Source organism: Bradysia coprophila, unplaced genomic scaffold (assembly GCF_014529535.1).
Source record: "Bradysia coprophila strain Holo2 unplaced genomic scaffold, BU_Bcop_v1 contig_232, whole genome shotgun sequence".
NCBI lineage: Eukaryota > Metazoa > Arthropoda > Insecta > Diptera > Sciaridae > Bradysia > Bradysia coprophila.
The window spans coordinates 1,045,259-1,069,470 of NW_023503493.1; the positions used below are offsets into that span (position 1 = coordinate 1,045,259).

The following is a 24,212-nucleotide window of genomic DNA, read 5'->3' on the forward strand; positions in this document are numbered from 1 at the left end:
ATGGGTCGCACGCCTCTGTAGGTTTCAAAACAGCTAAGCTACAGCCGAAAACGCGTTCCCGACCCTCGAAAACCACACTCAGAAACCACTTCGAGGCCAATAAAACAAAATTCTGGTTTTTCATGGGGTAATGGCGTGTCACATTTTCATTTTTATGCCCACCCTGAGGTTCCTGAAAAATTTCATGGAGATTGGCTGACTAGTTTCCGAGATCGACCGTCGATAGATAGACAGAAACATACAGAATAAGTTGAAAGATTTTGATTGTTTGGGAACAGTCAATTTGGTGTATTTTCTATGAAAAGTGACCAATTTCAAGACATTTCTTTACCTGCTTTCCTTGGTTCAAGACGTGCCTTTCATTGCTAATTTTGATGAAGCTTCGGAGAAATGGAAAAGCTTAAATGAAGAGCCATATTTGAAGACTTCGCAAAAAGCTTGGGACATGATCAATACAAAACGAATTATCAAGAAAGAACTGGTTTTTACATCGAAGCTTGATCTAGCTCGTTTTAAAGCACTACAGTGTAAAGAATCAAATGCTTGGCTTCATGCAATTCCTTCTTCAAACATTGGAACTTTTATGGACAGTAATTCGATAAGAATTTGTATTGGTTTATCCGCAAGAGGTCTGCATGGATTGAGTTGCCAAAAAAGTGCAGGCAGATATCTACGTCATATAGAATTGAATGAAATCATAAGTCGAGCACTTATGTCCCTTCATATTCCAAACCACCTGGAACCAAAAGGATTATCAAGAAATGACGGAAAGAAACCTGATGGAGTAACTTTGACGCCATGGTCTAAAGGAAAACCTTTGGTCTGGGACGCGACTTGCGTAGACACGTTCGCTGATTCATACTTGTCGAAAACATCTAAAAAGGCTGGCGAACTCGCAAATTTTGCAGCGCTTGAAAAACACAAACATTATTCAGATTTGACTTCATCTAATAATTATATTCTTTTAGCATTTGCAGTAGAAACTATGGGTCCTTGGAGTACAGAATCAAAAAATTTCATCAACACTATTGGTTCGAAGTTGCAGGAATTAACTGGTGACAAGAAATCAAAATTTTATCTAACACAAAGAATCTCGTTGGCTATTCAACGCTTCAATGCTAGTTGCGTAATGGGAACAATTCCTGCGGCGAAACCTTTGGAAGAAATTTTTTATTTATAATGTAATCTGAAAAGATCCAAGTTTTTACAGGTTGGGATGAAGGCTTAGCCTGACCACCTTTTCTTGGTATATGCAAATTTCTTAAATAAATATTTCAACACTTAAAAAAAAAAAAAAAAAAAATCAAAACGATGTATCTAAGGCTCGGAACGGGTTCGGGTTGACCTGATCAGTTCAGATTATGACCCGAACCGGTCTTAGACCCGAACCGGAACTAAGACTTCGGGTTCAACCCGAACTTGACCCGAACCTAAATTTTCGATTTCGGGTTCCAACCGAACCCGAAGTTATTCAACCCGTACTTGACCCGAACCCGAATTTCCATTTCGGGTTTGACCCGAACCTGATCTGAACCCGAAATTTTCAAATAGATCAGGTCCGGTTCGGGTGACCCGAAAATTTTACACTAAAAAATGCCAAAAATTTCGGGTTAACCCGAACCGGACCTGATTTATTTGAAGATCTCGGGTTCAGGTCAGGTTCGGGTCAAACCCGAAATGGAAATTCGGGTTCGGGTCAAGTACGGGTTGAATAACTTCGGGTTCGGGTCGGGTTCGGTTGGAACCCGAAATCGAAAATTTAGGTTCGGGTCAAGTTCGGGTTGAACCCGAAGTCTTAGTTCCGGTTCGGGTCAAGATCAGGTTCGGGTTCCGGTCTGACCGAACCCGACCCGTTCCGAGCCTTATGTATCTCCGGCAATTTTAAAGCTACATAGACGAGTGATAGCTCGTTTTGCTCGTATTTGAAGCGAGAATATGATAAAATGTGTTTTGTGGTGATATAAACCAAAAGGTAGAAACTGAAATGTTCGGCTAAATATAGTTGCCGCGTCTCAAAAAAATTTTCTTCGTTCTTTTTTTGGAAGTTAGACTGCGTCAAGTCCTCCGCTATCGCTCCGGACATGATATAGACTGTAGACTGCGTCCAACTTTGCTCTGAAAGAGTTTTTGCCGGGATATCAACAAAACTCCATTTCTGACAACACTGCGCTATTGTGGTTTTGACGTCTATTTGACAGTTTTCAAATGAGGAACTGAAATTGTTATTACGCGTCCCTTTGGAAAAAAAAGTAATTTTTCGAAATATTTTGTGAATGTTGGAGCTCACGTAACGGGATCCAAACAATTTGAAGCGAATTTTCATCCGGTCGCCGTCACATTTTCTACATTTTTGTTCGGTGTATCAAACAACGCCATGGCTGCAATTGAAATACCGCTCCGCGATACCGACGAGGTTAAGTTCTTACGGCGATTTCGTTTGTCGTTCGTTTTCGTAACCATTTCTTTACCGCACAGGTTATCGAATTAGATCCGGAACAATTGCCCGATGGCGACGAAGTGCTGGGTATACTGAGACAGGAACGTTCGCAAATCAACACCTGGGTCAACGTTGCCGTCGCATACTACAAGCAAAACAAAACGCAAGAGTTTGTGAAAATTCTCGATTGCGCCCGTACCGAAGGCAACATCGACTACCGCGATTTCGAGAAAGATCAGATGCGAGCGTACGATATGCTGGCTGCCTATTATGTCCAGGAGGCGAATCGTGAGAAGTCCAAAGACAAGAAACGCGAACTGTTCACCAAGGCTACGCATCTGTACACAACGGCTGATAAGATCATCATGTACGATCAGAACCATTTGCTGGGCCGAGCGTATTTCTGCCTGTTGGAAGGCGACAAAATGGACCAGGCCGATGCGCAGTTCAATTTCGTGTTGAATCAGTGTCCGTCGAACATACCGTCACTGTTGGGCAAGGCTTGCATTGCGTTCAACAAGAAGGATTTCCGGGGCGCGCTGGCTTTCTACAAGAAAGCTTTGCGAACGAATCCGAATTGTCCGGCAGCGGTTCGGTTGGGAATGGGTCACTGCTTTCTGAAGATGGGACATCATGAAAAGGCTAGGTAGGTCTGGATCAATCGGTTGGGAACTCGTTCGTTCAATCACTCGTTCGCTTTTCAGATTGGCATTCGAGCGGGCTAAACAGTTGGATGGGAATTGTGTCGGTGCTTTGGTCGGTCTGGCCATTTCGCAATTGAATTTGCATGAACCGGAAGCGAATCGTTTGGGCGTGCAAATGTTGTCCAAAGCTTACACCGTCGATTCCACCAATCCGATGGTGCTGAACCATCTGGCCAATCATTTCTTCTTCAAGAAAGACTACCAGAAGGTGCAACACTTGGCGTTGCACGCTTTCCACAACACAGAGAATGAGGCGATGCGAGCGGAAAGTTGCTACCAATTGGCTCGCTCCTTCCACGTCCAGAGAGATTATGACCAGGCGTTCCAGTATTACTATCAGTCGACACAGTTTGCGCCCACAAATTTCGTTTTGCCGCACTACGGACTGGGACAGATGTACATTTATCGCGGTGACACTGAGAACGTAATCACGGCCATCGCTTGGTAATCCGTCAAATTTACGCTTTCCCGTTCGTTTCAGGCTGCCCAATGTTTCGAGAAGGTTCTGAAAGCCCAGCCGGGCAATTACGAGACAATGAAAATTCTCGGCTCGCTGTACGCCAATTCCAATTCCCAATCGAAACGCGACCTGGCCAAGACCCATCTGAAGAAGGTCACCGAACAGTTTCCGGACGATGTGGAAGCATGGATCGAATACGCTCAGATCCTGGAACAAAACGATTTGGTCGGTTCGTTGCAGGCGTACGCAACGGCAACGCACATCCTGGCCGATAAGGTGAACACCGAAATTCCGCCGGAAATTCTGAACAATGTGGCCGCATTGCATTACCGGCTGGATTCGTTGCAAGAGGCCAAAAGTAAACTGGAAATGGCATTGGATCGGGCCAAAGTCGAGGCCCAATCGGATCCGTATTACGATTCGATTGCCGTCACGATGACGTACAATTTGGCGCGGTTGAACGAGGCCATGTGCTGTTTCGACAAGGCGGACAAACTGTACAAGGACATTCTGAAGGAACATCCGAATTACATCGATTGCTACCTGCGACTCGGCTGTATGGCAAGGGACAAGGGGCTGATTTTTGTCGCGTCGGATTTCTTCAAGGACGCACTGAAGATCAACACGGAGAATCCGGACACGAGGTACGTAGTGTTGATGAAAAGAAGCGGGAAAATGACCGGAAATAGGGAAATGACCCGAATCTGAAGTTTTAAGGAAGGATCAGGCCGGGCTCGGGCGGAAAATTTCAGGTTCAGCTCGAGTCGAACGAATTCAGGTTCGGGTCGAGTCCGAAATTGAAAACTTCAGGTTCACGTGCAGTTCGGGTCGAACCAGAAAGTTTTGCTCAAGTTCGGGTCGAGCCCGAAATCGAAAACTTCAGGTTCACGCGCAGTTCAATACCTTCAATTCATCCGCCTTCTTCGGTTGGCAGCCGGGTCTTTTTCAGTTCCGACCGGAAATAGAGAAACGACCGGAAGTAGAGAAACGACCGGAAGTATAGAAACGACCGGAAGTATAGAAACGACCGGAAGTAGGGAAACGACTGGAAGTATAGAAACGACCGGAGTGAAACGACCAGAAGTGAAACGACCGGAAGTGAAACGACCGGAAGTGAAACGACCGGAAGTGAAACGACCGGAAGTAGGGAAACGACTGGAAATAGCGAAACGATCGGAAAACGACCGGAAGTAGAGAAACGACCGGAAGTATAGAAACGACCGGAAGTAGGGAAACGACTGGAAGTGAAACGACCGGAAGTGAAACGACCGGAAGTAGGGAAACGACTGGAAATAGCGAAACGATCGGAAAACGACCGGAAGTATAGAAACGACCGGAAGTGAAACGACCGGAAGTGAAACGACCGGAAGTGAAACGACCGGAAGTGAAACGACCGGAAGTGAAACGACCGGAAGTAGGGAAACGACTGGAAATAGCGAAACGATCGGAAAACGACCGGAAGTATAGAAACGACCGGAAGTGAAACGACCGGAAGTAGGGAAACGACCGGAAATAGCGAAACGAGTGCCGACTCGCCGTCTCTCTGAATTCTAAGTCCTGCTTCATAGTCATCCCCTTTACAGATCTCTGCTGGGCAATCTACATTTGGCTAAAATGCAGTTCATTCTGGGTCAGAAGAACTTCGAAACCATTTTAAAGAATCCGTCCACATCGACCGACGCATATTCGCTGATCGCATTGGGTAACTTCTGGCTGCAAACACTACATCAGAGCAATAAGGACAAGGACAAGGAGAAGAAACACCAAGAGAAAGCACTCGCGATCTATCGACAGGTAAACACCGATAACTTTACGTCCCGTACATCAACCGATCGTTGACCACTCACAATTGTCACAGGTTCTGCGGAACGATCCGAAAAATATCTGGGCAACGAACGGTATCGGTGCCGTACTGGCGCACAAAGGTTGTTTCATCGAAGCGCGTGACATATTCGCCCAGGTGCGTGAAGCGACCGCCGATTTCAGTGATGTTTGGCTGAACATCGCTCACATTTACGTGGAACAGAAGCAGTACGTGGGCGGCATTCAAATGTACGAGAACTGTTTGAAGAAGTTCTACAAGCACAACAACGTCGAAGTGATGCAGTACCTGGCCAGGGCTTATTTCCGTGCCGGTAAACTGAAGGAAGCCAAAATGACGCTCTTGAAAGCGAGACGAGTTGCACCGCAAGATACGGTAACCTTTTTGAGTTTGTGAGACCTTGAGCCGACCAATAATGCACTTCTGTCGCTTTTACCAGTTGCTTCTGTTCAACATCGCACTGGTGCTGCAGCGTTTGGCTATGCAAATATTGAAAGACGAAAAATCCGTTCTGGAAGTGGTGCTACAGGCCGTTCATGAACTGGGCTTGGCGCATAAGTAAGTCCATTCTCCAGTCGATCCGATGATCGGTCCATGCGCTAAATTCCTCCCTTTCTCAGATACTTTACCTACCTTGCGACGCACGGTGACAAAACGCGTTTCAATGTCGAACTGGCCACTGCCGAGGCCAGCCAGTGTTCGGATTTACTAACGCAAGCTCAACATCACGTGATAACAGCACGACAGATCGATATGGAGGAACGGCAAATTCGCCAGAAACAGGAAGACGATCGTGCCGCATTCAAACGGTTACAGGAGGAAGAGCGGAAACGTTTGGAAGAAGAACGGAATCGCACGAAGGAGGAATTGCTGCTTAAGCGGCAAGAGTACATGGAGAAGACGAAGAATGCATTGCTGTTCTCGGAGTCATTTGCGGAGAAGAAGAAAGGTTCGTTTGGTGTGCATGTGGTGGTGTCGAAGTGGCTGCTTCTCTAACCTCACACTCAATTTCCGTCCGTTTTGTTTAGGAAGCGGTAGACCACGTAAGGGTGCTGACTATGTGTCCGATTCGGGTGGCAGTGGTGGAAGTGATACACGAGCCGAAGAATTCGACAAGAAGAAGCGACAGAAGAAGGAGAAATCGTCGGTACGACGTCGACGCGAAAAGCAGGGCAACGACAGTGATAGTGATGCACCGCGTGAGAAACGTGGTCGCAAGAAGAAGGAACCGAAACCGAAAAAGGAGAAGAAAGACAAGGGACTCACACAGAAGCAGAACAGCCGGATCGTGTCCAAAGCGACCATATCAACCAGCGAGTCGGACAGTGACAACGATAAGCTCAAAATTGCCAGCGACGATGACAGCGACGACGGTCCATCCAAACCGAAACGCATTGTGTCGGATGATGAGTCCGGTTCTGGTTCGCAGCGATCCAGATCCAGGTCTCGAGCAGGTAAATTTCGCATTGTCAAATCGTTTTGCTTGGTTGGTTGCTAACCGATCCGTTTTCCGCTATTCCAACAGCAAGCCGATCAAAGTCACGCAGTCGATCATCGAGCAGCCGATCGAGTGGATCGGCCAGAAGTGCCTCACGTAAGTACAGAATACGAAACTGATCGACCGAAGCATAACCGACGCCCATTTTGAAAAATTTTAGGTTCAAAATCGAGGTCCCGATCGAAGTCGCATTCTCGTTCGAAGTCACGTTCCAAGTCTCGTTCCAAGTCTCGTTCGAAGTCTCGGTCAAAGTCACGTTCGAAGTCACGTTCGAGATCAAAATCCGGATCAAGAAGTTCACGATCGCGATCATCATCCAAAAGCCATTCGGAATGATTTTCGTCTTCGGCTGATTTCATTATTCCGGTTTCCCAGCTTGACATAGTTACACGACCCATTGTATCATTTTGAATTAATCAAATAAACAAAAATTGGAGCAGAAAAATTGCGATGTTTCTCTTGGCCGAATCTTATTGGAATTGACTGGTATTTCGGCCATTGAAGAGGTATAGGCGACATTTCTACACGGTTAATGTCGTCCAGAACGATAATATCGTCGCCTGAACGATGTTGTCGTTTTTCTAGACGAAATTATCGTCGAAAAAACGATCGTAACTGACGATATTAACCGTGCAGAAATGTCCCGTCACCGGTGAAGGGTGGCTTTTGAATTTATTGTACAATATTTAACAGAGTGATGTCCCCGGTCGATTCGAGATCGTTAGAAGATTTCTGCGACATTACTATTGTCCTGACAGGTAATACTCAAGTCAGATAGTGCATGTATCAGCCAAAAAAATCCTTACAAAAGAAGTGATATCGATGAGGGTGACGCATTCGCATTGTCCGCTATATTTAAGCAAAAGATTGTGCAAATTGCGGTAAAATTGATTTTATGATTTTTTTATGATCTGTATGGAATGCTGATTCCAAAATCATCAGGAACAACTCCGGCAGCTCACTTGTTCCGCCGGGAGCGGCCGTTATGTCACTTTGGCTTCACTGAATTTTCATGCTCATTTCCAAACAGATATCGATGTGGAATAAGTTGTATAAAATTCTTAAATGTTCAACGTTTTTTCTAGAGTAATTTTTTGTTGACAAAAAAATATCCAAAATGGCCGAAAAAAATTTAAATCTGTCAAAAACTGCAAGAGATATCTCGCGTAGAGTGCACTTTTTAGACCCGTACGAAGTACTGGGGTCTTAAAGGTTTACGCATACGTTTGTAACACGTCGAATTGGACTCCCTGAGTAAGGGGAAACCTATTGTGGTTGTCTAGAGATGCCAAATCAGTGAAAAAAAAAATGTCCGTCTGTCCGTATGTCTGCACGATAACTTGAGTAAAACGCATCCGATTTTGAAAATTCTTTTTTTTTCATTTGGTAATGTCAAAAGACTGGCTAAGTTCGAAGATGAGTGATTTTGGATCGACCCCTCCCGAGCTGTGGCCCAATAAGTGCTTTACGGTTTTTCGAAGATATCTCCGGACATTTAAACGTTAAACTTGTAAGTGATACGTCAAATAAAAGGTATTTACAATACCGATCGACAAAAAAAAAGTTTATGGAAATCGGATGACCGACTCGTGAGTTAGACCCCTTGGTGTGGAACAGGCACAGGGCGGCAAGCAGTTTTTGCTTGTAGGTCGGCCACATTTGAACATATTTCGTCTGTTTTAGCTTTATTAGATAGGTATTAACCGTACCAATCAGGGAAATTTTTTTTTATGAAATTATGTTCTCCGGAGCGTGAGCTAGGTCTCTTGGAGTGAGCTCTTATCTGGCTACTCGGAAGTACAGTGAACGTGGTGTATTTTGACAATATCTCGAGTAAATTTTGACCGAATTTCATGAATTTTTTTTTGTTTGAAAGGTATTAACGAATGTAAAGCGTCGGTACTATTTCCGGTCTCCTAACAAAATGGCTGCCGGCGGCCATATTGGATTTTAGTAAAATAGAAATATCTTGGGAAAAATGATACTTAGAGAGTTTCTGTTAACATGGAAATAATTTGTTATGTGTGTGGGGTTTCAGTGATTCCATATATGGACATCTATATATACCTATATACAGCTATATTGAGCTATATACAGGCATATAGAGCTATATAATAGCATATTCATCTGTGAAATGTTTATTTATAGGAAAATATAGGTAAATATAGCGGTATATAGCTGTTTAAATAGGAATTTATGAAATTTGACTTCGTACGGTGCTGTCTATATTGCCTCCGGCAATTTATTTGTATATGATAACAAGGCAAAGAGTGGATAATGTAAGTGATTTTAAAGGGAGAATAGCTTTTCAGTAGAGAATGAAGTAAAAGAAATGAAGAGTTTCACAGTAAAGGCTTTTGATACGAATAGGTGTTTCGTACGGGTCGGCGTTAGCTATTTTTTGAATACTAAAATGAAAAAATTAGAAATTTTCGAGATTTTTCGTTAATAAAAATATTGAAATGAAATGAAACACAACCCTTCGTACAATGCATCAATGAAATCGACACACCCTTGATCCACTAATTCGCCATAATTAAATCGTAAACATCAAAAAATCGATTCTACGGGATCTTTCTTTTCCAAACTCAAAATTTTCGGTGTATAGACTGCGACGGAACATACCGCAAAACCTGAATGTTTTCTCAAAATTCGGTACGACCGTAGATATCCCAAAATCTGACAGTTTTCTCAGAATACGAGACGACCGAAGTTATCCCAAAATCTGAAAGTTTTCTCAAAATTCCGTACGACCGAAGTTATCCCAAAATCTGACAGTTTTCTCAGAATACGAAACGACCGAAGTTATCCCAAAATCTGAAAGTTTTCTCAAAATTCCAAATGTCTGAAGATTTCTCAAAATTGATTTAGTGCTACGAAATAGCGCTAACTGATTTTGTAGCGCAAAATCGTTCAAGGTTAGCGATATCGCTAAAATTTTGAGAAAACTTTTGAGCTAACTTAACCGTCATATTTTTTGTTGACAAAAAAATATCCAAAATGGCCGAAAAAAAATTAAATCGGTCAAAAACTTCCAAGGCTGTATACTTTGGGGAGGTCACGCAGATACAGATACGCGGGTTACACACCACAGTTGATGATAAAATGGCCGATTTCATACAAAAATTCACCTACTCTGATGATTCTCGTCGTCTTGATGATGTGGTGAATTTTTTTACATGTAAAATCATCAGAAGTGGTGTGTTCCCGCGTATCTAATAAAATGGCGGTCTGCGTGACCTCCTCAAAGTATACAGCCTTGAAAAACTTCAAGAGATATCCCGCGTAGAGTGCACTTTTTCATAGGGTATTTCAAAAGTGTCAAAAATATTTTTTTTATTTTTTTTTTTGGTTATTTCGTTTTTGAATGACGTGTACAGTCTTCGACATTTCAAATGTCTCACTGTCAAATTTTTCTGAGAATTTCATTGTGTCATTGCGAATTCACAATGACATTCTTTGAAAAAAATGACAGTGAGACATTTGAAATGTCGAAGACTGTAATGGTAAAATAAGTAAATTCTGCCCATTTCTTTTATTTTCGAAAAATGCTTAGGTACCCAGAATACGAAAAAACCGAAATATCTTGGCGAACTTTGAACTACAGGGTGGCACTCAATGTATTTTACTGTCCAAAATTGAATTTTATCTGAAACTGTATTTCATCACCTTTGCAACGATACCCCACACGACGCATTTGAACAATATTCGGATTTTTGGCTGAACCTGAAACGACCCAGAGTCGTGCTACTCGAAAGGAGAAAGCACCTCAGTAGTAATCCTTGCGGGAGACGCAATTACTGTTCAAAAATGTGCAGCTTTGTATTGTTTTGAAGGAAGTGGATTAGCAGCTAAAAGTCCGCTAAATGTCCGAAGTGTTGTATTGCTTTGACTCGACCAAAATTGTTGAAAAAAAATCTTTTATTCAACGAAGGGCGAACGAAACGTGTTACCGTTTACTATTCGTGACGAAACGATACCTCATTTTCTTTGTATTTGGATATGTGGATACATCGATAAACTCTTGTTTTTAGTTGATATCACTCTTATCAGCGGTAAATAATGAATAGGCGCACAAAAAACCTCAAAAAAGCGGAACAAAATGGGAAAAAAGCGATAAAATTTCGTCGATTTGGGGTAGACTCCCACTAAAGTTGCTCCAGCCCATTGCAGTGAAACTTATCCAAGGATGTTTTTGCATAGCATGGTACTACTGAGGCTATAGGCAATCTTACCTTACATGCCATATCACTGACTTGTGTCACGGACTGCAGGCGGTCGGTGACCTGGGAAAATCACCTATTTTTTCTCCTAAAATCATTGTAATCACCAACAGGTCATCAAGGCCTCTAAGGCTAGCTAAAAAGGCTTTTTTCTCAAAAATTGTTTCCCCCGACTAATCGCAAGAAAATGATTTTGGGGCTCATTTGGCAGAACCTTACTTCTTGACCTCGATCGTCGACAACAAAATAAATTTCACCAAACGTAGTACTACATTTCACTCACAACAGTTCAACGAATCGAATGAGTTATAACTCAACAATATTCGTGACCCCTTGTCCCAAAATGTCCGATTTTGTTCGATGTTTTGGCGATATCACTCTTAAGTTTTATAAGCTGTCTGCTGGGGACGAAAGTTGAAAAATGTAAGCCCTTCGGCCCTTGGGCTTACATTTTTGACAGAAAAATGTAAGCCTAAGGTGCGAGAGCTTCGTGTGATTCATTTAGTGCAAACAGGGGACGTGCTTTGCTTGTATTCATTAAGTCAGTGAAAGTCTGCGGAAGACATTCAAATATAGCTCCGGTACAAGAGTAGTCTTTGAATGCTACACATTCATCTGATGAAAGAGGGGCACCAATTGCAAATAAAATACCTTTCACGTTCAGACCCACTAGACATTCTCCAGTACACTTCAAGTTGGAGGAAAGACCAATTACGAAAATAATGGTTTTCTCGGCCCATTCCCGCAGCTCCCATGTTAATGATTTTCTGCGATCGACTTTCGGTATCCACAATAAATCGAATTTGAAACCGACTTCTTATCATCCTATATCCTGGAGGAATTCTTTTGAAAAACAGCCCACCGAAATCGGACGCATTTTCCGTAATTGCTTGTGCTTCCGGGGCAAGTAGGGTCTTATTCGTTTTAAAATTCATCCATACTGTGACGTTGAAGTTTTCAACCGAAAAAGACTGAAAACTCACACTTTTCCAACAGAAGTTTCTCGAGGTACACTAGCCATAGATGGTCGTGTCTGGTGTCTTTAGAAAGGTAATTTTATATTGTTTCAGGGCAAATAGGGTCTTTTGGGGGTTAGGAAGCAAGTTACGATGAAATATGAGCACTTAAACATTTCAACTTGTCATATTTCATCGTAGACGCTACCATATTTGCCCCGAAACAATCATGTCCGAAGCGTTAGCGGAGGACTTGACGCAGTCTAACTTCCAAAAAAAGAACGAAGAAAATTTTTTGAGACGCGGCAACTTTATATATAGCCGAGAATTTAAGTTTCTTTCCTTTGGCCTGTATCACCACCAATCCTATTGTATCTTATTCGCGCTTCAAATACAAGCAAAACGAGCTATCACTCGACTATGTAGGTTTAAAATTGCCGGAGATACATCGTTTTGAAGTTGGTCATTTTGATAGAAAATGCACCAAATTAACGTTTTCCAAACAATCAAAATCTTTCCACTTACTCTGTATGTTTCTATCTATCTATCGACGGTCGATCTCGGAAACCAGTCAGCCAATCTCCATGAAATTTTGCAGGAGTCTCAGGGTGGGCATAAAAATGAAAATGTGATACGCCATTACCCCAGGATAAACCAGAATTTTGTTTTATTGGCCTCGAAGTGGTTTCTGAGTGTGGTTTTCGAGGGTCGGGAACGCGTTTTCGGCTGTAGCTTAGCTGTATTGAAACCTACAGAGGCGTGCGACCCATCAAATGAAAGGTATTCGTAACACGATTCGAACAAAAAAATAATTTAAAAAAATCGGGGCAGATTCGCTTGAGCTAGAGTGATTAAAGTGACCAAATTTTGAGCTACTCGAGCGTAGGATGAAAGGACTAATATTTTTGCGATTATGAGAGATAGAGAGTTACTTTCTTCAGCAAAGTTCTTCGTCAAATTTTCGATTTTCGTCCAATTTTCGAATTTCGTCGAATTTTCGAATTTCGTCGAATTTTCGAATTTCGTCGAATTTTCGAATTTTCGAATTTTCGAATTTCGTCTCGAATTTCGTCAAATTTTCGATTTTCGTCAAATTTTCGATTTTCGTCAAATTTTCGATTTTTGTCAAATTTTCGATTTTCGTTAAATTTTCGATTTTCGTCAAATTTTCAATTTTCGTCAAATTTTCGATTTTCGTCAAATTTTCGATTTTTGCCAAATTTTCAAATTTTGCCAAATTTCCGAATTTCTGTTATAAACTGTTATAAAAAGCAGTGTTCTAAAACTTCTAAAACGACTGATATCCCAACAAAAATCTCTTCGAGAAAAGTGTGACGCAGTCTTTGAAATACAATTTCTAAAATGAATGATATCGCTAGAGTTGACGCTTTCAGCTTCGTTACGCAAAAATTAAATTTTACACCCAATTTCAGTTCAAACAAGCTGGCTTAGTTATTCTCATCATCTGCCAAATAATTTCTACCAAAAAAATGTGACTGGAAACAACCAAAATTTTACCAAAAAAAATCTGCGTCGCAAAGTGGCAAATGTTCAGGACCAGCAAGAAAATTTATCTGCCACATGCGGCGCAGATTTTTTTGGTAAAATTTTGGTTGTTTCGAGTCAAATTTTTTTTTGGTAAAAATTATTTGGCAGATGATGAGAAAACCTGAGCCAGCTTGTTTGAACTAAAATTGGGTGTAAAATTTAATTTTTGCGTAACGAAGCTGAAAGCGTCAACTCTAGCGATTTCATTCATTTTAGAAATTGTACTTCAAAGGCTGCGTCACACTTTTCTCGAAGAGATTTTTGTTGGGATTATTAAATTACCTTTCTAAAGACACCAGACACGATCTTGCATGGCTCGTGTACCTCGAGAAATTTCTGTAAGAAAAGTGTAAGTTTTCGTTTTTGATCACCTCGCACTAGCCACACAAGATTCGAAGAATTCTTACGAATGTGGGCTTCTAGGGTCGAAGTGGCACACACACACACACACAGAAAAAAAGTCCACTGGAGAATGAGTCCGATTTCGGTCGGCTGTTTTTCAGAAGAATCCCTCAGAACAATGGTGAAAAATGTGGGTTTCCTGGTCGATTGCCGCAGCTTCCCAATAACTAGAGCTTTGGAACGGTGTGTGAGTTTCCAATGAAAAAATCCCTCTGAATCCGAATTTCATTTTTCTTTTTTATTACTTTCGTTTTGTAATGGTGTCAGGGACAGCAATGCAGAAGTTGCATTTAACAAAAAAAAATTAATCAAAAATTCTCGTTGGCTTAACAATTTGAATACGGAGCTGAGATGGACCAGCTATTTGCGATGACCACCGCGTCCGAAGCCCGATTCCATCCGATACAGTGCGCTACCGCGACCCATACCCCGCAAATGAGATGAATTCAACTCAGCTGAAAAATAGGAAAATTTTCGCATTTTAGATGGTCACACACAAGAGCCTCACACGCATATTGAATGAAGCATCGCAACTCTACAACTGTCGATCAACACTCACATTCAACAAATGATCTCGGCTCGTCCGAATCGCTTTCAAACTCGCCACGTTGAATCCACGGATTGCTACCGCTTGACGATGTCGACGTATTCCACGGATCGTCGATGACACGTTGATTGGGACGCTTTGCCGCTGGACCGGATTTACGATTGCGACTGCCCAATGACGGAAAGGCTTCGTCGTTGCTCTGAACGAACTCCGGTCTCTGCGGCCGTCCGGACCAATAAGACGGTGCTTGCGATGCTGTTGCGGCACAAGATGATTGTGCCTGAAATGGTAAAATTTCAATTTTGCTTTCAACCGATTCCGGTTCGAATGCACACAAACCTCGTCCGTGTACTCCGTGTACGTTCGGTTTTTGGTGTCGTTGGTGACGTTCATTTCAGTGTCATTGAGATTGCTGACCGATAAGTCGTTCTGTGTGGCATCTTGTACGTGACTGATGTCGATTTCGGGCGGAAAATGTTTGCCGGAAATTAGGCCAATCGACAAGTCGACGCAGATGTGATCCAGGAAAATGTACGCCCAGTTTTGAACATGGGCCAGAGCACAGTATTTCGCGCAATCCAGTTCCTCGTGGTACTGTTGACAAGCAGATAAAATTATTGTCGCCATCCCGATCAGATTTAATGTTCTCAACTCACCGAGCATGCCGTACCGGCCAAATACGCGTAATCATCGCGTCGCAGATGCTCTTCGGCAATGTGAACCGATTTGAATGACTTTCGTTCCGTCGGACTGTTTTTGACGGCCATCTCCTTGATTTCGAAGAACAACAGATGCAACTGATACACCCGATAGGCATCGATGTCGTCGTTGTTGCCGAAATCGATGAACGATTGAATGAATGACTTGATCATGGGAATGGTCTCTTTCGACGTGAACAGGATCGGCATTGGCTCGCCCATGAATTGTTTCATTTGGTCCAAAATGCATTTATAGTTCCTCTCGCCCTTGGAATTAGGAGGTATGGGCAGCCGATGAGTCTTCTCCGAATTGTCTTTCGCATCGAACAGGTAGCCCATTGGCACTTTTTCTGGAACAGAAAGAGGAAAACCGGGAGCGGTTGAAGTCTGGTTTTTTAGATTGCGATTCGTCGGATCGGGTTCGGGTCATTCAATTCAAGTTAAACCGAATCCGGATTTCATCCCTAAACTGAACTGACATTTTAGGCTCGACCCGAACCTGGAATTTTCGGGTTACACCTGAGCCCGACTCGAACCTGACCCGCATCCGGTACGGAACTTGGACAGAAAATTTCAGGTTAGGTTCAGGTTCTGGTCAAACCGGAAAGTAAAAGTTCAGGTTCAAGTCAACCCGGAAAGCGACAGTTCAGGTTCGAGTCAACACTGAGCGCTAAAGTTCAGGTTCTGGTCAACACGGAAAGTGAAAGGTCAGGTTCATGTCATCACTGAGAGCCAAAGTTCAGGTTCGTGTCAACCCGGAAAGCGAAAGTTCAGATTTGTGTCAACTCTGAGAGCTAAAGTTCAGCTTTGTGTCAACCCTGAGAGCGAAAGGTCAGGTTTGAGTCAACACTGAGAGCTAAAGTTCAGGCTCGTGTCAACCCTGAGATCGAAAGTTCAGGTTCGGGTCAACCCGGAAAGCGAAAGTTCAGATTTGTGTCAACTCTGAGAGCTAAAGTTCAGGCTCGTGTCAACCCTGAGAGCGAAAGTTCAGGTTCGGGTCAACCCGGAAAGCGAAAGTTCATATCTGTGTCAACTCTGAGAGCTAAAGTTCAGCTTTGTGTCAACCCTGAGAGCGAAAGGTCAGGTTTGAGTCAACACTGAGAGCTAAAGTTCAGGCTCGTGTCAACCCTGAGAGCGAAAGTTCAGGTTCGGGTCAACCCGGAAAGCGAAAGTTCAGATTTGTGTCAACTCTGAGAGCTAAAGTTCAGCTTTGTGTCAACCCTGAGAGCGAAAGGTCAGATTTGAGTCAACACTGAGAGCTAAAGTTCAGGCTCGTGTCAACCCTGAGAGCGAAAGTTCAGGTTCGGGTCAACCCGGAAAGCGAAAGTTCAGATTTGTGTCAACTCTGAGAGCTAAAGTTCAGCTTTGTGTCAACCCTGAGAGCGAAAGTTCAGGTTCGTGTCAACCCGGAAAGCGAAAGTTCATATTTGTGTCAACTCTGAGAGCTAAAGTTCAGCTTTGTGTCAACCCTGAGAGCGAAAGGTCAGGTTTGAGTCAACACTGAGAGCTAAAGTTCAGGCTTCGTGTCAACCCTGAGAGCGAAAGTTCAGGTTCGGGTCAACACTGAGAGCTAAAGTTCAGGCTCGTGTCAACCCTGAGAGCCAAAGTTCAGGTTCTTGTCAACCCGGAAAGCGAAAGTTCAGATTTGTGTCAACTCTGAGAGCTAAAGTTCAGCTTTGTGTCAACCCTGAGAGCGAAAGGTCAGGTTTGAGTCAACACTGAGAGCTAAAGTTCAGGCTCGTGTCAACCCTGAGAGCGAAAGTTCAGGTTCGGGTCAACCCGGAAAGCGAAAGTTCAGATTTGTGTCAACTCTGAGAGCTAAAGTTCAGGCTCGTGTCAACCCTGAGAGCGAAAGTTCAGGTTCGGGTCAACCCGGAAAGCGAAAGTTCAGATTTGTGTCAACTCTGAGAGCTAAAGTTCAGCTTTGTGTCAACCCTGAGAGCGAAAGGTCAGATTTGAGTCAACACTGAGAGCTAAAGTTCAGGCTCGTGTCAACCCTGAGAGCGAAAGTTCAGGTTCGGGTCAACCCGGAAAGCGAAAGTTCAGATTTGTGTCAACTCTGAGAGCTAAAGTTCAGCTTTGTGTCAACCCTGAGAGCGAAAGTTCAGGTTCGGGTCAACCCGGAAAGCGAAAGTTCATATTTGTGTCAACTCTGAGAGCTAAAGTTCAGCTTTGTGTCAACCCTGAGAGCGAAAGGTCAGGTTTGAGTCAACACTGAGAGCTAAAGTTCAGGCTCGTGTCAACTCTGAGAGCGAAAGTTCAGGTTCGGGTCAACCCGGAAAGCGAAAGTTCAGATTTGTGTCAACTCTGAGAGCTAAAGTTCAGCTTTGTGTCAACCCTGAGAGCGAAAGGTCAGATTTGAGTCAACACTGAGAGCTAAAGTTCAGGCTCGTGTCAACCCTGAGAGCGAAAGTTCAGGTTCGGGTCAACCCGGAAAGTGAAACGTCAACCCGGAAAGCGAAAGTTTTTAGGTTCGCGTTGAGTCCCGTGACGTAATCTGTGGTGTGCAGGTTGCAGACTTATTGAAGACAAAACGAACAACGGTGCAAAAGCTAGCTTAACTTACCTGGATCCACGTACGTGTGGAATTTGCTGATAATTCCGTGTTCGAACGAGAATCTCACCATCGCAATCTCTGCGGGCAGGTAGTGTTCGTTGATGTTAATAAAATAATTGCCGGAAATGAAGATGAATTCTTGCGATGCAATGGCTAACGACGGGGGAAAAACATTTCCAAATTACATCTCCAAACTCCGATCATATTTGCAGCGCAAAACTCACTATTGTTGGTGAATCCATGCACGACGGTGTCCTGAATCGTACGCATCATGGTGCGATTTTCCTGTTCCAACTTCTTCTGTGCTCGCTCAATGACCGACAAAGCGATTCCCTGCGACGTGTACTTTTCCGCTTCTCTTCTCGGGCCGCATTTCATCTCTTTGGCTTGCTTCTCAAATGGTCCCCGTTGTTGGGCCGTCATGTTCTGTACACAAAGAACGAAGTTCGTCGACATTTAGCCGGAAATCATAACCACAAAAAATAATCCCTTAGTTCGTTACCTGCCAGCTTGTGGACGCAGCAGCCGATACGTCTGAAAGTGCATTATAATGACGTCCTTTCCGGCGTTCTTCTTCTTTGAAATGCAACATGTAGTAGAAGAAGCCGTTCTTTGGTGGTTTTTTCGGCATTTTGTCACGATGTTGCTGCGGTTGTCAAAAACAAAAATGATTTTTGATGACTGGCAATCTATGCGTTCCACATTAAAATGAAATTCCGTTAGATGAACATTGTTATTGTCCCTCACAAAACATCACAAAAATTAATGACGAAAATAACTGAGGGAGAAGGGAGAAGGGGGGTCGATTCTATGTAAAAATGTGTTCACTTTTTGGCAGTGCCTGAAAGGAATATCTGTCTGACATCACTGGAGGTAAATTGAACTCAGTGTTGACAGCCAGGTCCATTTCATTATGACTTCGCCGACTTCGCTCAAAATTTGCTGGCATCACTGACAGACGCAGCATGTTGAGTATATTGCGTCTTATAAGATTGTTTATGACGGGGAAGTGTTTTGAAGGGGAAATTGAGTTTGAACAAAGAACTTGTGGGAGCTGTCAAAACATTTACACAAAAGAATTTGTTCTTCATTTGGCACCTCCCGCAAATTCGAAGAGAAAAATAGGTTTCCCCGTCATAGGATGAAAAATTGAACCGTTTGAACAAAAAACCAGATTTTCGCATTTCTGGTCGCAAGACAACAAAGCACCGTAGTGTCTCGCTGGAAATGTTTTTTTTTTAGGATTCGGGGACGAAAATTAGGTCAATTTTTTTCCAGGTTTTTTTTTGCTGGTTTTCGGCCCTTTGCATGAAAAATTACTTCTTTTACATGTTTTGGACGAGTGATCTGAGGCACTTTCGCTTGTAGACCTCACAACATTGCCTCAAATCAATCGTCCAAAACAGGTACACAAATAACTGTTTTTTCGACGTGTGGGACATATTCCTCGAAATACAACCTGTCCACACGTCCCACCAAAAAATGTTTCCCAACGAGACAGTAATGTACCTCGGCCTCCAAAAAATGTCCGAATTTTCCATACAAAATTGTAACAAAGGAAATCGAATTACGTGTTGATTGTTGCTGTGCTACACCCCCCAAAATAAACGAAAGAAAGAAAATCTATCACAGACACAACCAAATTGTTGCATTACCTTCACTTTCCTCTTAAAATGACAAATTAACAAAGGACCGACTGTTTGTTGCGCAACAACTGCTAATAATATGTACAATTATAAGCTCATGGAACTCCGTTTCTAAGTTATTTAACCATACAAAACCAAATTTTCACTCGATTAACTTGCGCTCAACTCACTTCAAATGGAATGATTTTACGCAATTTATTTGTCACGCTTTCAACAGCCGAATGCCTCTTGTCTCACATCTAAACTAGATTCCAATGCGATTCACAACCTCACAAGACGTATTTATTTGCTGTATAGTCACACACACACACAAGGCGCGTAGTAGTGGTAGAAGCAAATAAGAACACGTATAATACTTATTAGAAGCAGTGATTCACTGATAAACAGAGGCGCCGACTCCTAAGGTTGAAGTAATTTTATGCGACGAAATGTGCTTGAAAATGTAATAGAACTACAAAACCAAATATCTTTGCCATTTGAGTTTTACTGTGCTTTCACAAAGCGATGCGAAAGTGAAAGATGTGAAATTTTACTTTTGTCCTACTGTCAAAGAACAAAAGAAAAATTTCGCATCTGTCACTTTCGCGTCGTTGTGTGTAGGTACAGTTAGGAATAATTCACAGTCGTCCGGTTTGACAAGGCTGTAAACTTTGGGACTCCCTAAAGTTTACAGCCTTGCGTTTTGCCTCCGTTTAGTTATCCGTTTTTACGTGACGTTTCTATTGTTTAGATGACTTTTGCATTGTATTAATTCCAACTGTCAAGTAAACGGCTGGAAAATGTAGGCAAAACGGCTCGAAAACGGACTATTGATTTGAATAGGGCATGGGGCGACGTACCCTGAAACCTACAAAGGCGTCATATTCAGCTGAAGAAAATTTGCGGACAAGTGGTGAAAACGTCAACAAGATCCATGCCCTATTCAACTTTAGTTTCCAAACAGCAGATTCCCTATAGGTCAAGGTAAATATACGTGCTGAATATAACGCAGACCGTCAGAGAACAGCAAGAGATCCAAAGTTTCGGGTGAATATAAGATTTGTTATGTTGCATCCGTGACATCTGGCATGATAATGTTGTTGGAACTGCGTTGTTTGTTATTGAGTTTTGGCATGTGTTGCAACCTAACAAAGTGAATTTGACTTGTGTCCAACGTTATAAAAATGATATTTACCCGGAACCTTGGATTCGTGTGTTCTTGCGGATTTGCGCAAAGTATATAAACACTGAAGGTAATGCAAATCCGCAGTTACACACGGATCCAAACTTTCAGGTGAATTTTAGCTCCGTCGTGTTACACACGTATTGAATTCGATTGCGTCAAGTTGCATCTAGTGGTGAATCTGGAACGATTTAGCGGCGTTATGTTGCACACATATAAAATTCGTTTGCGTCAAGTTGTATTTAGTGGTGAATTGGAAGTATTTAGGGCCGTCATGTTGCACAAGTCTAAGTTAGACAACATACGAAAATGAATTCACCTGAAACTTTGGATCCGTAATTTCTCTGATCCGCTGAGGGTCTGCATTACCTTCAGTGTTTATATACTTTGGATTTGCGTTACCTTCAGTATGTATATTTACCTTACTATAGATCTGCTCCACCGTACTCCTAAAACTAACGAGATCCACAGATTTGTTCCAGGGTCATTTCGAAATGTCCAATTTCATCCACAGAAGGCAGCTTAACCTCAACGTTCAGGTTTGACGAAAATGTTAACGAAAAATTTACAAAGAAATTGGTTGACGTTTAGGTTATGTGCATCTCTGTCGATGAACAAACCTACCACCTCAACGCTTTTACGAACAATTTGTCAACAATAATTTTTTGGTTATGGCTACATGGATGATGTTTCGATAGTTTAATTAACCTTGGAACAGACCAAAACATTTTTCAGTAAAATTATTTAACAAGCAAACGAACGGCAGGATCAGTCGAAAGAGACTTCATCCAAGGTAGATATAGACGAAGGTAATGCCATATATAATCAGATGTGCAGTGGCACGAAAGTTCGCTATGAACGCCATCTCTACCTTTCTTTAAAATCACAAAATTGCTTAGAAACCTGGGCCATCTGTTTTGTGACAGACACAACATTTTGTGAAACGCAAGCAAATCACAGTCAACCATATGCCAAAAAGTTGTCATTGGCATCGAACTATCGATCAAAGCATTTTTAATTTGTTGATTTCAAATCTTGTACTTCATTTTTCTAAACATCCATTTTACTACAAAAGGACCATATTACCTAGAGCCGTACCATTATGTGACACGTTAATATCATTAATGACTAGTACTTTGACACAAAAATCTTCTGGTACAACGCTAGGTAAACTTTCCCCTTTACACATGGAAATCTATCTTATGATTTCGTTGGAAAAACAATGAAAAATTTCTCTTTAATGAATATATCGACAAAAATTTGACACTCGGGTTGTTGTCAAATATAACAGCAATCAACGCACTTCAATCTTAAGCGGCTCTAGGAGTAGAGTACTGAAACTAGGACAGTGTATCATCCACATTTTTACAGTGTAACAAAATTAGAAAATATTTTCCTCACAAAATAGAAATCTATTTGACAGCTGTCACCATGATCAATCATGCTTGTAGTGCGTTGCAGCAAAATGTCTATAGTTTTTTTTATAAAAACACTGCAGTGCACTGCCGCTAAATAGGCGACCACATTTTCCATTTCTACGCAGGAAGAGGGTGGATTATTATAAAAAAAAAGAAGAAAAGACGCGGACGTTCGTCGTACAGTTTTCATTTGCAAACAAAATGGATGTCTCACCTTTCGATTTCCTGTTTTCCTTTGTTGTCACATTTATTGAATTCAATTTCTAAGTTATTTTCACATGCAAAAAATGAAATTGCTTCGAAGCCGAGCACTTTGGAATGTCAAAACGATTTATTCAGCGAACGTAAATAATCTGAACTACTGATGACGACGACGACTAATTCTCAGATGATCATTTTTTCCTCATTTCTACATTTAATGCCTCGAACCCCCATTTAACAAGATTACGCATTTCATTGTTATGTACACATGCGCTTATGTATACATGTATAGTCGAAAGATTTTCTGTTTTTACACGCCTTTTTACACGCACCAACACATAGATGAGATGTTATGATATATTTATGTATTAACGCGATGGATGTGATGGCATGCGATGAAAACACAATTTTTACCCTGCGTAAGGTAAACTGTTCGAAACATTGTAGGGTGGCCAGAATTTTATTTTGTTTATTGCAGTGCTAAAATGAACAAATATTCGATTTGTGTGTTGGCAGTTGATCGATTTGTGCAAGAGCAACGCACTTCAAGCTAAAGTGATTATAGTCGACAAACTGTCAAATAGATTACTATTTCCAGTTGTACGATACACTGGCGAGTTTCAGGACGCCAAGATCTGTTCCATCGTACGGTAAAAATGATTTTCATGCCTTGGACATAAATTTCGGTATTTTTCTCGTAATTTAGACGTTCAACGCTTTTGCGAACAATTCGTCAACGACAATTTTTTTTGAATATCTCAGAGAAATGCTGAGTTGGTACACATGCGACGAGATAGAAAGGACCATGTGAATGACAGCTGGCACTTATGGGATAGATTTCGTATGAAATTCTCTCGCATTCTCTCCCATAAAGCCAACTGTCATTCACATGTTCCTTCTTTCTCGCCGCATGAATACCAACCTAACATTTCTCTGAAATGTCTCTATGGATGACGTTTTGACAACTGAAATAACCTTGGAACAAATTTATTTACAGTGCCATTCATGCTCGAAGTGCGTTGGCCAGAGTTATGATGTTGGATAAGTGCCATTTCAGATGGCCGGTCTAGGCTTTTCGGATGTAACTGCTGAGTTATAGAATGGAACGAAAACATGGAAAATGACATCTATTCACCACATTAACTGTAAACCAAATACCAGAACGATTTTTCGTGACTTTAGCGATTTTTTTGTTCACTTTCTGTGAGTTATGACACTTTACGGGACCTGCTATGATTTTTCGTGATTTTACTTGACTTTCCGTAAAGTCAATTTGTACTACTTTCCGTGACTTTTTATGATTTTTCGTGACGAAAAATCGCAGAATCTCACTGAAAGTCACGAAAAATCACAAAAAGTCACGGAAAGTAGTATAAAGTGACTGTGACACCACGTAAAGTCAAGTAAAATCACGAAATGTCACGGAAAGTCCAATCTAGGACTCTGACATTTATTATGTATGATTCATAGTCAATTCATAGTCAATTCACAGCGCATTTGGAATTAACTAAACTGTGAGTTTACAAGACTATTAGACCAATCGGACCAATCGCTTTATGTAGTTCAATAAAAGTCGTAAATTTTCCGGTTCGCAACGATCGTTTACATTGAAAATTTGATTTTACTATCGATCCCTCAACTTGATTTAGGAATTATTTGACCTGCCATCATCTAAAAAGAACTGAATGAAAATGACGATGTATGTACAGCAATTTGAGCGTCACGGTATTTCACTAACGTAGGCCGTTCAAAATGTCAATCGTCATCCACATAGAAGCCAACACAGCCTCACTTTGAAGTTTTAACGAACAAATTCGTTTAAGTTTCGGTTATGTTTGCTTCTGTGGATGACGGTCAGTGGTTTTCGGCCTGTCAAAATTCGTTTTTACCGTAAGATGGAAGAAACCTCAGCAAAGAAAAAAAAAATTAAAAT

The 24,212-nt window shown here is 41.9% G+C and overlaps 2 protein-coding genes and 1 long non-coding RNA gene across 9 annotated transcripts; 2 read left to right on the top strand and 1 right to left on the bottom strand.

The window, feature by feature from the left end:
• Window positions 1-2,155: 2,155 nt before the first annotated feature.
• On the top strand, window positions 2,156-7,366 carry LOC119075774 (RNA polymerase-associated protein CTR9 homolog). Of its 2 annotated transcripts, XM_037182328.1 has the most exons (12): window positions 2,183-2,413; window positions 2,476-3,083; window positions 3,142-3,565; window positions 3,623-4,245; window positions 5,185-5,395; window positions 5,460-5,798; window positions 5,863-5,981; window positions 6,044-6,372; window positions 6,452-6,877; window positions 6,949-7,017; window positions 7,082-7,160; window positions 7,197-7,366. In XM_037182328.1, the coding sequence occupies exons 1-12, from the start codon at window positions 2,375-2,377 to the stop codon at window positions 7,255-7,257; spliced, it is 3,327 nt and encodes a 1,108-aa protein (XP_037038223.1). In that variant the 5' UTR covers window positions 2,183-2,374; the 3' UTR covers window positions 7,258-7,366. The 2 variants fall into 2 exon arrangements, with proteins under 2 accessions (XP_037038222.1, XP_037038223.1); XM_037182327.1 differs by having other exon boundaries at window positions 2,156-2,413; window positions 7,082-7,366.
• Window positions 7,367-7,975: 609 nt separating this feature from the next.
• On the top strand, window positions 7,976-22,873 carry LOC119075839. The gene is made up of 3 exons (XR_005087480.1): window positions 7,976-7,988; window positions 20,604-20,612; window positions 22,814-22,873. It is a non-coding gene; the product is annotated as an uncharacterized LOC119075839 (long non-coding RNA).
• On the bottom strand, window positions 14,268-22,467 carry LOC119075789 (protein maelstrom homolog). 6 transcript variants are annotated; one of them, XM_037182354.1, is made up of 8 exons: window positions 22,293-22,467; window positions 18,355-18,541; window positions 18,077-18,278; window positions 17,862-18,005; window positions 15,254-15,645; window positions 14,937-15,191; window positions 14,610-14,877; window positions 14,268-14,505 (listed from the first exon to the last, which is right to left on the bottom strand). In XM_037182354.1, the coding sequence occupies exons 2-8, from the start codon at window positions 18,481-18,483 to the stop codon at window positions 14,411-14,413; spliced, it is 1,485 nt and encodes a 494-aa protein (XP_037038249.1). In that variant the 5' UTR covers window positions 18,484-18,541; window positions 22,293-22,467; the 3' UTR covers window positions 14,268-14,410. The 6 variants fall into 6 exon arrangements, with proteins under 6 accessions (XP_037038249.1, XP_037038250.1, XP_037038247.1 ...); XM_037182355.1 differs by lacking the exon at window positions 22,293-22,467 and adding an exon at window positions 19,508-19,754 and having other exon boundaries at window positions 18,355-18,498; XM_037182352.1 differs by lacking the exon at window positions 22,293-22,467 and adding an exon at window positions 19,508-19,754.
• Window positions 22,874-24,212: the final 1,339 nt, after the last annotated feature.

What these genes read in the sequence shown, in the direction of transcription:
- LOC119075774 (XM_037182327.1), top strand. Translation starts at nt 2,375, where the DNA reads ATGGCTGCAATTGAAATACCGCTCCGCGATACCGACGAG. An exon ending in CGCTCCGCGATACCGACGAG is followed by an intron (nt 2,414 to 2,475) that starts GTTAAGTTCTTA and finishes TTTACCGCACAG; the next exon opens with GTTATCGAATTAGATCCGGA. An exon ending in GAGTTGCACCGCAAGATACG is followed by an intron (nt 5,799 to 5,862) that starts GTAACCTTTTTG and finishes CGCTTTTACCAG; the next exon opens with TTGCTTCTGTTCAACATCGC.
- LOC119075789 (XM_037182354.1), bottom strand. Translation starts at nt 18,483, where the DNA reads ATGCCGAAAAAACCACCAAAGAACGGCTTCTTCTACTACATGTTGCAT. An exon ending in TGGCCGGTACGGCATGCTCG is followed by an intron (nt 15,192 to 15,253) that starts GTGAGTTGAGAA and finishes GCTTGTCAACAG; the next exon opens with TACCACGAGGAACTGGATTG. An exon ending in GCCGAGATCATTTGTTGAAT is followed by an intron (nt 14,506 to 14,609) that starts GTGAGTGTTGAT and finishes CCTATTTTTCAG; the next exon opens with CTGAGTTGAATTCATCTCAT.